General features: G+C 50.9%; 1 protein-coding gene across 2 annotated transcripts; it reads right to left on the reverse strand.

Moving 5' to 3' along the window:
* Positions 1-36: 36 nt before the first annotated feature.
* Positions 37-13,517, reverse strand: E2F4 (E2F transcription factor 4). 2 transcript variants are annotated; one of them, XM_083852017.1, is made up of 10 exons: positions 13,330-13,517; positions 12,554-12,663; positions 11,897-12,058; positions 11,328-11,371; positions 8,417-8,478; positions 7,761-8,046; positions 6,787-6,978; positions 5,519-5,566; positions 2,719-2,763; positions 37-2,367 (listed from the first exon to the last, which is right to left on the reverse strand). In XM_083852017.1, exons 1-10 carry the CDS (start codon positions 13,501-13,503, stop codon positions 2,252-2,254), a joined length of 1,239 nt encoding a protein of 412 aa, XP_083708143.1. In that variant the 5' UTR covers positions 13,504-13,517; the 3' UTR covers positions 37-2,251. The 2 variants fall into 2 exon arrangements, with proteins under 2 accessions (XP_083708143.1, XP_083708142.1); XM_083852016.1 differs by having other exon boundaries at positions 5,510-5,566.
* Between the last annotated feature and the right edge of the window lie 83 nt (positions 13,518-13,600).

Here is a 13,600-nt window from a genome sequence, read left to right on the forward strand (position 1 = left end):
GCCGGGGCCACGGCAAAGGCCCGGACGCGGGGAGGCTCTGGAAAGGGCTGGTTTATTCACTCAGAGAACAACTGTACAAATATTACAGGCAAATTTTCTTTCCTTTCAGAAAAAAAAAAAAAGTATAAAAATAATCTTTATATATGAATCAAAGTTCAATCTGTTACTGTAAATCTTCTCTACATCTCTTTTTTTTTTTTTTTTTTTTTCCCAAACATCGTCTAACCGACGGCAAACATTAACACTTGGAGGGAGAGCGAAGGTCGGGCAGCGCGCTGACGAGAGCTCTAGCTACGCACAAGCCGCGGCGCCAAGCTAACGCGCGAGCAGGACCAACAGTTTTTGGGTAGCTTCCATGCAAAGGAGGGAAGGCTGAGGAACTGCTGCATGGGGACGCAAAGTTCACCACCCACCCGGTCTCCGTCCCACCAGTAGTAGCTGCCCACTGCCATCTAGAAACTAGAAAGTGTCCAATGTTGTCTGCTCCTACTGAATTCTTCACGTTTCTCCTAGAGGATGCTGGTGCTTCACACCATGAGCTTCCCACGCTGCAGAAGTGAACAGCTTCTGGAGGAGTCCCACAAAGAACATAATGGCACAAGGAGCCGCCTCGGGAAAGAGAGGTCCCAAGCACACGCTCTTCTCACCTCTGCAGGCTCCAAGGATTGAAGACATCCCATTTACATCCCTTATTGCTCGTGCTCCAGCTTTTTTTGTGGTTCACACACGGTGAGCAGCTAAGCAGAAGTCAAATATTGACTGGTCGTGCAGATGGCTGCAAGCTATCTCTGCAATGCCCAGCCATGCTTCCTGGCCCGGCCTTCTCTTCGGCAGTTGGCTGAGCAGGAAAGGCATGACAGCTGCTACCGCTGCGTTGGCAGGAAGATGTGCAAAACTGACGACTATCAAATACAGGATCTGACCAAAAAACATCGGGGGCTTGCAAAATATAACACAAACCCATGAAGGATTTTTACTCCAATAAAAAAAAAAAATGCACAGGGTCAAAGATTGATCAGAAAAAAAAAACCTCAACAGCAGACCTTCCGTTAACAAAACAATTAAGAGAATCTCATGGAACAAATGATGCAGAGAAAGCAACACACTGGGCAGCAACCTGCCACAGGATCAGGAATTGGGAGCATGGATACGGACACTAGAGGAGCAAATTCAAATATACAGAAAGCCTGATCCTGAACAGATGCTAAGAGGGGAAAAAAGGCGGGGAGGGGGGGGAACAAAACACTATTTTGATGACACTTATGTATCTTGTCACGGCAGAGTACTACTGAATTGTTGTTACTGCTTGGTCGCCTTTTAGACAGTTGAAGGCTCAAGTGCAATGGTTGGAGAACAGTTATATGCTAATATGAGCAGGGTCTGATGTAGTTGGAGTACCTTAAAGGCACCAGCTGGAGCAGTCTTATCCTTTCAAGCATCTCTTAAGAAAAAAACAATAACAATATTAATACTGGCACACCTTCTTCAGCCCTGCAGAAACAGCACAGCTGCTGTACAAGGAGCTGGACCCCCTGGGCTTGTGCATCAACAGACTGGTGAGCTAACACCGCAGGAGAACCAGCATTCCTACTGATGCAAAAGCAGGGAAACTCTCAGCTCAACTCCTGGGTCCTACTAAGAGGAACAGCTGAAAAAAAAAAAAGTGCTTTTTCTTGTAAAACATACTAGCTTGGTCTGGAGTCACTGGAAGAAATGGACACTTTGGTGCCGTATTTTTTTTCCTCATTGTCATTCAAAATATAACCACCCCAACCTGAACCACTCACACTGAAAATCTAGCTAATTACATCCGGACTTGTGAACTGACCACACAATATTAGGGCTCCGTATAGCAGCTGGTACCTAGGAGGTGCAAAGTGCCTCTAGGAGTGCAGGAAAACCAAGGCATGCAGATTTGAGGAAGCTCGGAGAGGCACATGGGCAAAACTCTACAGGTGAGCTGGGAGCACTCAAATCACAGACCCTTTGAAGTGAGGCCCAGGATCCGGTGAAGAGAGAGGCGCAGCGAGGCGAGTTAAGTCAAAGACCTTGCATGTGCAACACAGGAAGAGAAAGAAGCTACAAGGAGGCTCCCGGCCTGCAAGTCCACATCTCTTGGTTCTGAGTCCATATGAGAGCATCTCTGAATCACTCACTCGTCGAGCTCTAGCACAAAAGGAATCCAAAAATAGACACTTTCCAAAGTTACAAAATGGTCTGTCTTTGCGAGGCTCACAGCCGCGCTGAGAAGTCAGAGGTTAAGGACAGGCACATCAAAGAGGTCACAGACGCCTTCACTCTCATCCAGGTTATAGATGTAGTCGTGATCTCCAGGAGGAGGGGAGAGGCGGAGCAAGGGAGCAAACACTGGGAAAGAGAAGCCCACAGTTGGTTACAAAGCCCAGCACACCCACACCTAGCCCACAGTTGCCATCGGACACCAAGCCACGAGGCTGCCCCATGGCCCAGGGAGTCCACCCCATATTGAGATCTGTGAGGTTGCTTCAAATCAGCCTTGCGATGCTAAAGAGACGGGCTCTTCTGGTCCTTACACATCACCCGGGGACTGGCAGGACAGTGAGAACAGAGTCTGTGCCCAGAGCCCAGAAAAATGAGGGCAAGCCTGCATTCACAAGGCTGCCAGCTGTACAAAGTCACACAAAACTAGTCTTCTCCCCCAGAAAGGCCACACCGTGAGGGGAAAACTCAGAGACTCACCTTCGGATGACATCAGCTCTTCCAGTAGCTCAGAGTTCATACATTCTAGAGAAGAGACAAGCACAGTAAGCAACACACGCTGCCTTCCTGGTCTGTGCCTGGGTAGTTTCCCACCCTTCCCAGCCTCTTTTGGTCCTCACCCTTGTTACCCCCTTTTTTTTTTTGCTAATGCAAAGTGTGTGCATAAGGCAGAGCACGTGCGGGTAGTGAGAGGAGAAAGCGTAGGCCCCCTGCATGGGCAAAGGGAAAGCTGCACGTCAAGACAATCCAAGCAGCATCAAAACATTCTGCGGGAGGTTTCTGCCTGCTTAGCTCAGCCATAAGCCAGTCGCTTTCATATGATGGGCTATGCCCTGCCCCCGCATTGGCATGCTAGCTGGTGTCCCTGAACTCTTCCAAAGGAAACTCTCCAACATGCATCTCAAAGTGAGCTGGTAAAGCCTGACACATTCACGGTCGTCAATTATGCGCTGACTTTACTAGAGCGGGGAAAAACTGAAAAACAAATGAGCTGTTCCAGGAGCAGCAGCAGAACTAATCAATCTCTCCAGTTTCCTCTAGATTTGTCCCCTTTGTTTCCCCTAATTTGCTCCCTTTGCTCCACAGCTGTGCTGTGGCTAATCCAGCAATATGCACTGGTAGATTGGCTGGCTGCCCACTGCCAAACAGAATAACATCTGAGCTCTGCATATCCTTCCCTAATGGGTCATTAACTGCTCTCCCCTCTAAGTTTTTTATAGTTTTGTGTGGGCAGTAATTATCTCCGAAATGTCATTCCTTCCTCCAGTGTTGTTAATCTTGGCTGGTAGGTTCACGAGACACTTGAAGGGTAGACAGACGAGCAGCCAGACAAAGCACGTGCAAGTCAATCTCTTTTCTTAAAGTGTTTAAAAACAACTTTCTGAATCCCTTTCCCACTTTGCCAAGTTAAATAGTGAAGATCTAACTCAATCTAGCTAGGCTGATGAGATACTACCCACGCTTGAAATGAGCTTTCACCAAAGAAACTCAGATGAACCCATCTTCGAGATGCTTACCCATAGCAGGCTGTTTCCTAGAGGACAGGAACACACCTGCCTAATTCAGTGTGGTGAGATGAGAGTATTTCAATTGGAAGTGACTAGACAGGAATGATACCAGCTTCAAAAACAGCAATTAAATACAGAACCTATATTCTCAGATCTTTTCAGGGCTGATAATGTAGCAGGATGTGCATGTGTGTGTTGAACTTCATTTTTTTTCAGGATACAAGTATAAAGCAGTTATTAAACATCCACTTAAAAGAGACAGAAAACCACACAGAGAAAGTAATTCCAATACAAAACGCTAAGGAAGAAATTGCAGGCTTTTGCAGCTTAAACTGCATAGCCTGAAAGCAGCAGCCAGAGACAGAGCACCGTTACTATGATCACACTGGCTTGAAAGAGGCCGCAAAGTACGCTGCAAAGCTCATTTCTCTGAGCTTTTAAGTGATTTTTTCCAGTGCTGAGCTTCACCACTTGCCAATTCCATTCTGCAGAGCAGAGCTTTCATTGGCAATTCAACAGCGCATCATGGTTAAAATCTGACTATGCCATGTTGCACTTTCCCTCACTCCTAGACCTGCCCTTTCCCGCTCCAAACTGTAAAGAATACCCCGTAAAACAACGCGCATTAATGTAGACAGCAAACCTCTCGTTTTTAATAGTGTTCATGTAGTCTCACAGTAGAGTTAGTTTGGGTTAAGCTGTACCTTCTGTATGGGCTTAGGCCCTGCAGCAGTTTATGTTTCACGCTGCACAGTGTCAGTTTTACTCTTCAGATGTGTTCAGTCATTACCAAGACCTCACCCCCTGTCTACAGCAGTGGGTGCTTCAGACGCGGGGCTGAGCACGGAGGGAAGGTGCCCCCCAGGCCGACCGTGGAGCCTGGCTCAGGGCTCCTAGCACACAGATCAGACGGTTGCACGTGTATGGCATTTGGGACTGCGTGGTTTTTAAAGCAAAAGCTGCACTTTCACAAAGCATCCGCTAGAGCAGAGAACTAGGGACTCCAGGGAACAGTTGTGACATATCCTGTCACCACCACAAAGTGCTTGTGTGCACTCAGCTCCGCATGGCTGCAGGGCTAGGAAGTATTTTGCCAGCAAAGGGAAAGACAGGGGTCTAAATGTGCAAATTAAAACAAAAAACAAAAAAACTTTCCCAGTTTAGGCTTATGTTAGACCAAATTCTTGCACCTCTCCTGCCCTTACTTAGCCCAAAGTCTGTTCCACCATGAGGCAGTGATACCCACTCTCCTTGGACAGAGGCAGAACACCTGACACAAGTAACACCATCCCCTCCCCTACTGCTCCAAAAAGACTACCAAAAGCACTGAGGGATATGTCACAGAAAGAAGACTATTTCCCTAGATTATGTGCTTGGATTAGCTCCAGGTAGGCTCTAATTGGAACAGGACTAACAGGGATTTATCCGGTAGCTCTAGATGGTGCAGACAAGTTGGAGAAGGAGCATGGGAAGACAGAGCACAAATCAGCACTGGCATGGTGCCTGGAAAGCCCTCCTCTACACACTGTAGGGCAAACTCTTAACAAAGGTTGCTGGCAACATGAAGACAGAAAAATACATATAAAAAACAGTAATTTTAAGGGCGCCCTCTACAGGTAGAGGGCCCGCAGCCACCAGCTACCACAAGCACCTTACAAAACCACATCCCCAAAATAATCCCAAAGTGGGTAAATAAAACGAACTGTCCCACGGCTGTGGGTGGATGGGCACGGAACAAGGCTGTGATCAGGGAGTGAACATACCGAACATACCTCTCGTTGGATCAAACATCTCTGACAGCTCTTTGGGAAGCTCCAGCACTGCAAATACAACAAACCAAACGGTTTGCATCATTACATGAAGTGCCCGAAATGCTTTACAACTTAATCGCCTACCGTCCAACCATGCTTTCAGTCCTTATGCACCCAGATCATCCACACCAACCACACATTCTGCTCCCACACCCCGCGTCAAATGTATCTGCAGAAATGATCAGCAACAAAAGACTTAAGCTCAACTACTTTAAATAGATATGTAGGAACCCCAGTACGTGGATGTGTTATCAGTCAGCAGCTTTAGAGTAATAGCCTGTATGCAAACTTCACACTGCTTCAGCTTCTGTACAACACCTCGATTTGCCTTGTGTAGGATAAGGGCATGCCTTTAGACAGTCAGCACAGCCTCTCTGGGCTAGGGTAAGCTCTACGCACACCAAAGGCCTAATTCCACAGTCAAGACTTCTCCAAGATGGAAGACAGACTGTTCACCCTTCTCTCAGACACGCTGGCAGAAGTGTGAGAAAAGAACTACATGAGCTACATTTGAGCAAAACCTCCTCTTTTAAACGTAACACTTGAACCTTGAGTGTTCCTGCAGTGAAGGTAAGCTTTGTGGCATTACAGCACAGTGTCTTACCCAGGCAATGCTTTTCTGGCTGTGGGTTGGCCTGCTCTTTCCTGGCATAAAGCTAAAATATTCCTTGTTTAGAGTCCATTTCATCTCACCAAGCACATCAGGAAGCTCCCTAAATATATACTGGAAGATCACTAGGACTACAAGATCACTAGAGATAGACAAACTATTTCTGGGTAAAGGAGAAAAACAGATTCAAGAGCTCTCCTAATAAAGGAAGACATCCCACAAGTTACAAAGGTACAGTTATCAAAAGCTGAAATTTCTACAGCTTCACAGTCTCACGACTTGGACCTAGCACCTATAGAAGGGGCTAAAAGGGAATAACCCAACACATAACAGCACAGACACATCACGTGAACGTCCCTTGTGGATTTCCTAGTACTGGTGTCACAGGAAGTGGCATGGTATAGACATAACACTGTCAGCTCCTCACAAGGTTCCCCAGCACCCTCAGGCAGCTGGCTGTCCCTCACAGGAAAATACCTCTTCACCCCTTGCAGGGTCTGGCTGACAGTGAAAGCAGAACGGAGCTCAGCTCATTTCCCTGGGGTCAGCAGCTTTTCCCTCACTCCATGCGGCCCTCTCTTGGAGCCACGCGTGAAACGGGGGCACGTCGCATACTCACTTCCTGTGGGATCGGGCTTGATCGGCTCAAAGGAGGTAGAGGGGCTGGGTAGGACGGAGCTGCTGTCCAGCGAGGCAGAGGACTGCAGCGGCTGGGTATCCAACCCGGCCGTCTGGCCGGCGGACGCGGGCACGTTGCTGAGGGGGTCAAGGTCACCGCTGCTCTTGGACTCTGCCACCGAGACGGTGCATTCTGGAAAGTCACAGACACACAAGAACGTCATCTCCGACCGGTCCCCATACGAGCAGCTACGGCACAGACCAAACCCTCACTTGCAATGCTGATCAAGTGCAGGGAGCTGCAGAGGAAGGAGGCTTCTTGATTTCACCCAGCAAAACTTCCCAGGTCCTGCAGCAGCTCTGCTGGAGAGCAGTGTTGGTGCAGCACACTGCCACGGCCATCACCACAAGCCACATACTAAGCTACAGCCAGGAGAAGGGAAGTTGCTACCCTCCTCCTTGGGGCTGAGGCTGTGCTTGGAGCACCGTGTCCAGCTTTGCCCATCTCCCACTTCAAGAAGAAGTGGAGATGATCCAGCTGAGGGCTACCAACACAGGCAGGTGTCCAGTACGTGTCCTACAAGGAAGGGCGGAGGGAGCTGGGCTTAGGCAGGCAGGCAAAGAGAAGTCTAAGGACAATCCGATAGCAGCTTGCAGCCACCTGAAAAGCAGTCACAGAGATGATGGAGCACAGCTTCTCCATGGTGCCAAATGATATAATATGTGCAACAGGCACAAGCTGCAGCTCAAACAAACCCAGATATCCATAAACAATTCACTGAGTGGGTGCTGCAGCCCTGGAAGAGCTCACAAAGGAGACGGGGATCTCCATCAATGGAGGCTTTCAAAATTTGGCTGGACAAAGCCACAACCTAACTTACCTTGCGTTTTTGACAGCCTTCTTTTCAAACTAAACGCTGGACCTGGGACTCGAGAAGGCCCTCTTACAAACTTCTGCTGTAACCTGCCTCTCACCTGTGCTCGGGGCTTTCTGCGCAGGAGGGCTGTGATCCTGAGTGCTGGAAGGTGTCGGCGTAGAGGGCTGGGTGCTGCTGGGAACGGATGCCTCCTGGAAGTGGGCAAGCGGCGGTATCTGTGGTTTCGAGGGTGCAACTGCCTGGCACTGAATGAGGTCTTCAGGGGGAGGGACGGGTAGTACGACAGGAGGAGAGCTCCAAGCGTCCTTGTTTACTAAGAGAACATCGATTGGACCACTTGTGCTCTTCAGATGGATCTGGTATTTCTTTTGCCCATTTGGGCCCTGAGAAAAGCCAGAAGCGAAACGCAGACATACACTCAGAGCCCTTCTCAAACAGAACAGGAATTTCCCATCGGCAAGACACGCGGTCCAGACAGCTCAGGACAGCTCCACACACAGTTCCCCTCTCAGCAGCTCTCTCCTGACCCTCCCGGAACTACCCCTCCCCGTGGTGCTCCAGCAGTAACTCACGTACCACCAAACAAAGCTTCCTGGTGAATATTTAATATCTGGAGCCTTCCTCGGGTTGCCAGTTCCTCCAACTCCATCAAAGCCAGGACAACCAATTCCCAGCCTGGTAAATGCAGCAACACCCCCCCCAAAACACACCCGCACAACACACGTGCCCTCTACCCACGCATTTATCACTCACCTCAGGGATGGGAACCTCCAAGCGCGTGCCTGATGGGGCTCGAATTGCAAGGAGGGTGTCACCTGTGAAAACAGACACCATACAGTCAGCACCCAGGGGGCACAAACTGTTCTGGTGGAGCACACAGCTGACAAAGAGCCCCTCCTCAAAGGCCCTTATCTCCTGCGCTTCCCAAAGGCCCCGCGGCCTTTACACCCACCCAAGCTGCTACGCACATCGTACAGCTACAAATGTGCCAACTGCCAAGGGCACAAAGGACCTGTGAAGTTTCTCCCAAAGCCACCCTAAAGAGACGTTCAAGTGTTCCAGCAGCATCCTTAACGGGACTAAACTTTCTTTCCCTCTGAGGAAACACTGGGGCTGGCTTAAATTCACTCTGAAGAAGGTCTGAATCCTAAGTGAAAGACCCTTCACCCTGTTGTCCCAAGGTTTCTGATTTGAATAGTGAACACAACAGTGAGCAACTCGAAGAGCTGCACTGCCAGCAGACAGCATGGAGCTAGGGCCAGGAGCCAGGCCGCTAACAGCACAGCAGCCTCATTTTGCTCGAGTACCAATACCAAACCAACACTCCCTAGCCTCTACCAGCAAAAGTTGCCTGGTGCTAGCTGTACCGGACCCTGCACAGTGATGCCAAGAGCCAGGCTGACCCACAGTATCATTCGCTGTCATATGATCAGTATCATATCGCCAAGTTCTGCAGCTCCTTGAGATCAGCGCCTCTAATAACACAACCACAGACGAGCAGCTTCCATTCCGGGTTTACATTTAGCAAGAAAAACGTGAGGAGAGAACTGCCAGTGCTGGGAGCGAGAGACATATTCAGACCGAGCAGTTAGAAGCTTTCACTTCAAATGTTCGAGCTTTTGTGTGGTTTGTGTTCACACTTCACTGGTGTTCTGCATTAAGCTTCACTTGACAATTAATACAGAATATCCCCAGAGTGACGAGAGAGCGGACAGCAGAAGAGCACAGCCTTTAGTTTCAGGCTGGCAATTAAAGGTCGGATCAGCAAAAGCAGAGGGATTAAAAACACCACAAGATTTGTCAGCGAGACGGGATTCCTTCAACAAATCTGTACTTCAAATACGTATCGTTAAAAGACATTAAAAAGGCATAACAAAGCTCAAAGATACAAGCTCAAGGTTTAAGACCTGTTGGCCTCTACAATACAGGCACTGTGTTTCTATCTCTCTTGATAGCTAAGCCCCAAATATTTTCACAAAACAAAACAGTCGGTGCACAGCGTGCTTCCATTTCCTTTTTGATTCTGCAAGCACAAAACACATCACAGCAACAGATGGGAAAACTTCGTTTCCCAGTCACTCTGAACTAGCGTATCCTCAGTTTTTGTTTTTTTAATATCCAGATAACAAGTCCTATTCGACAAGAGTCCAAGCAGGGAAATCCTCAAGTCCTAACTAACTTGGAGAAAGTGAGTTTAATAGCCGTAAATAAGAAAGGGGAGATAAAATTCAGCCTTTACCACTGTTCAGGAACACAAGGGGTCCGACAAAGAACCTCTCCAAGGCCCAGACATTTGCTGGCAGGGGGAATCAGATGCCCGATGTAAAGCAAATTCATACAGCAAATCTGGGCACACACCAGAACAAAACAATGGAAAAAACACAGATGCAGCCTCCGTTCCAAAGGATTTCAGATCTGCTCTGAGTAAGATCTCATCTTCTCTGCGCTTTTTGGGGAGGTCTGACTTCAGATGCAAACTGGTTTAGAAAAACAGGTGCAGCAAAATGCAAAACACTCAATCAAGCAAGCAATAATCTGTCTGCTGGTCTCCAGTAAACTCCTACAGGCTCTCACGAATTATCTGGCCCCGAGCACTGTCAAACTGAAAACACAATCCCTGCCCCCACGGAGCGCTAACTTAAACCTGAAGAAACAGCAAAGCGAGGGGTGGCACACGCGAGTTATTAGCAGGAACTCGAGCAGGATAACGTCTGGTGAACAGGAGCGAAACAAAGGCGAAGATGAAAAACAAAAGAACCGATGCGGCGTAGGGCAAGGAGGCAGCTTGGAAGAGGTGAGGAGAGAGTCAGGCGAGGGTGAGACGATGCACGGCTGGGGGGGGCAGGACAAGCAGCTCCAGTCTCGTACTCTCTGAGGTAAGCAAGCAGACGCAGGCTGCGCAGGGTCAGAGGGACAGCGCTCACCGAAGCAGAAAGCAGCTACGACTCCGTGCCCCTAGAGCTGAGAACAGTTTGTATTCTGCAGGCTGCCATACTGCACACTGGCCACGGGGGATTTTCTGGGTCCTACAGACAGCACTACAACTGCTAGCAGAGAAGAAACAGAATCCGGTGGGGTTTTCTTCACTTTTGCCCCAGAGACAGAACGTTTGGCTTTTTACACAGGCACCTTGCAACCCTGGCAAGGCAGTACCACGGGGCGAGGTCACAGCACATAGCATGTTCCCTTCTGTCCTGCTCTTTGCCTTCCTGTTGGTGGAAGGCACGATGCAGCTGAGGTACTCTTCTTATGTTTTTTTTTCCTGCCCACACCCAGATTTCTACCGTAAACTTCTCTTACTGCTAGGATTTGTACTGTCTACCCCAAGCCCTGAAAATAAAAAGGCTTGTAAAGTAACATACAGAAACCCACAAAGCGACAGCCAGCAGAAAGACTACCTTAGGAAGGGCTCGTACATTCCTTTAAACATGAGTGCAAAGAAACCTCCTGCCCCCTCACGTCTGATGTGACAACAAAGCTACAACCCATGGGCTCCCAAGCCAAAGGATGGCATCAGAACTCGCACCACATTGGTGCTACTGGGCAGCCCATGCTCGCACCTAAATTAAGATCTGCTGCCTCTTCCTCAGAGAAAGGAAAGCAGCTGGCATGCACTGACAGGACTGCAGCACTACATCTTTATGATGCAGCACGATTTCCTCACCTGTGAAGCACTTGCAGATATCTTCATGCGTCACATACGCTAACGTTTTGAAGGTTAAGGAGAAAGGCTGCCGTTTCCTGTGAGGACAGAACCCAAAGGGCACCTGGCGTTTCCTTCCTGCGCACAAGCAATGCCATTCCCAGAAGGCCGGCCGTGCCACACGCTGCAGCGTTCTGAAGGCGAGGTCTGTAAGCCTCAGAGCTGACAACCTACGACAGACAAGCTGCAAGAGCAGCTCTGCGCTCAAGAAAAGTAGTGCCTGTGGCTCAGACAGCAGCAGTTTTCTCACTGCGAACATTACGGTGCCAGGGAACTTCAAAAAGCCAGGTGACAGCCACGGGTGCACAACGCATCCGCTGCTCCCCAGCGCTGCGTGCCCCGCAGAGGAAGCTGCTCCCAGGCTGGGCAGAGCTCCCCTGCTCCCAAAGGGGGGCACTGCCTCTTGACCCTTTCAGCGCAGGTCCTCCAGCAGCACGAAGTGCCCACCGCCCCTGCACAGGGCAGCGCCAACCCCGCCCTCAGGCCTCTGCCTTCCAGCCCGGAGGAATAAGCGGCTGGCAAAAGGATATCGATTGTTCTGCACGTCTTCTGTAACGTTTTTGATGCTCTGCTGAACCCACATCTTCTGCTGCTCCAGTTCCTGTTCCCGCTGCTCCAGGTCCTCTATGTCTGCCTTCAGCTCGATCAGTTTGTGAGCTATTTCACGCGTGTTGCAGCCAGGACCCACCCCCCTGTGCGGAGGGAAAAGGAGGGACATGGATCAGCTGACGGAGCGTCCAAAGCAGCCCCAGCCTCTCCGGGAGGCCACCACCTCCCTTCCCACCACCTCTATCCTATGCCACGGCCACAAAGCCTCATCTGTACCTGCCCCACATCCCCTACCACCTTCCAGCTCAGCACCATTTGATGCATCCTCCGACACCCCATAGCCTGCCAGGGCTCTCCCCCGCCTCCAGCACTACAACAGGCATCTTCTCTAGTCCGACACACAGAAAATACCTAGTCTGAACCAAAATAACAGCTCTGTACAGGTGTACAGGTGACATGCCATACACACTTCAGCACAGTTCAGCTGGGGGAAGTACAGGCCCCTTGCTCTGAGCAGGCCGTTTTAGCCAATGTCACTGGGACAACAGCCTCGTCCGAATGGGAAAAAGGTACCCAAAAAAATTGGACCTTGACCTAGGAGGGACCCGTGAACGATTTAGACCTTCTCGGTCACTCACTTCCACTGGATGCTGTTCTTCGACTTCTTCTCAATCAACCCAATGCCTTCCAGGACATTCGTGATATCGTAGATCCGCCGTTTCTGTCGCACAGCCAAGGTATCTGCAGCCTGCAAAGTAAGTTGGACACTTAACTCCAACCTCTCAGTCCCACTTCTCTCCTTCCTCCCTGCCAGATTGCTTCCTGACCAAGCTCTCTGCTCACCACCTCACACCCCTTTCACCCCAGCGCCTCGAGCTACCAACACTGCTCTCAATGTCATTATGACCACGAGAAGAAGCCGCTGCCCCTTTGCCCCTGTTCTTATCAGCGACTTCCCCACTAATCACAAATCAAATTCCAGCCATCCCGCTCAGGGCGGCTGCAGAAACCACTGGTCCTCAGCGGCAAAGCAGGGCTGGGAGCCGCTAGTCCAGCAGCCACAGGACGCAGCGCTCTTGCAGGGTAAAGAGACGGGAACGGGAAGAGGAACGCAGAGATCTGTGCGGCTGGCAAGGGCTTAGCAAAGCTGACGTTCAAAAGCTCTTTTCTACCCAAGGAAAGGAGCGGCGCCTTGTCAGGAGGCAGAGCAGCACGGCACCGGGCGGTGCCGATACCGGGCGGCGCCTCACAGCACCGCGAGCCCGGCTGGCCCCGGGGGTGCCGGTGGCGCTGCACACAGGCCAGGCGGCGCAGAAACGCCTTTCCCTCTCGAGCCCCTTCGCAGCCGCAGACCTGCGAATCCCCCTGAGCGCGACACCCCCCCCGCCCCGTCCCGGCTGCCCCCCGCCCGCACCAGCTTGAGGTCCAGCACGCCGTCCTTGGCCTCCTGCAGCAGCGACACGAACTTGGTGGTCAGCAGCCCCAGGCTCTTCTCGTGCCGGCTCGGCGCCCCCGCCGCCCCGCTCCCCGCTCCGCCCCCCCCGCCGCCGCCGCCACCCCCGGGCGGCTGCGGCCCGCACTCCGCCATCTGCCCGCCGCCGGCTCCGGACCCGCCGCGCTTCCGCTTCCGGGCCGCGGGGCACGACGGGAGCTTCCGCGCCGGGGCGGGCGGCGCGCGGGCGCTG

Source organism: Anser anser, assembly GCF_964211835.1.
Source record: "Anser anser genome assembly, chromosome: 11".
Taxonomy (NCBI): Eukaryota; Metazoa; Chordata; class Aves; order Anseriformes; family Anatidae; genus Anser; species Anser anser.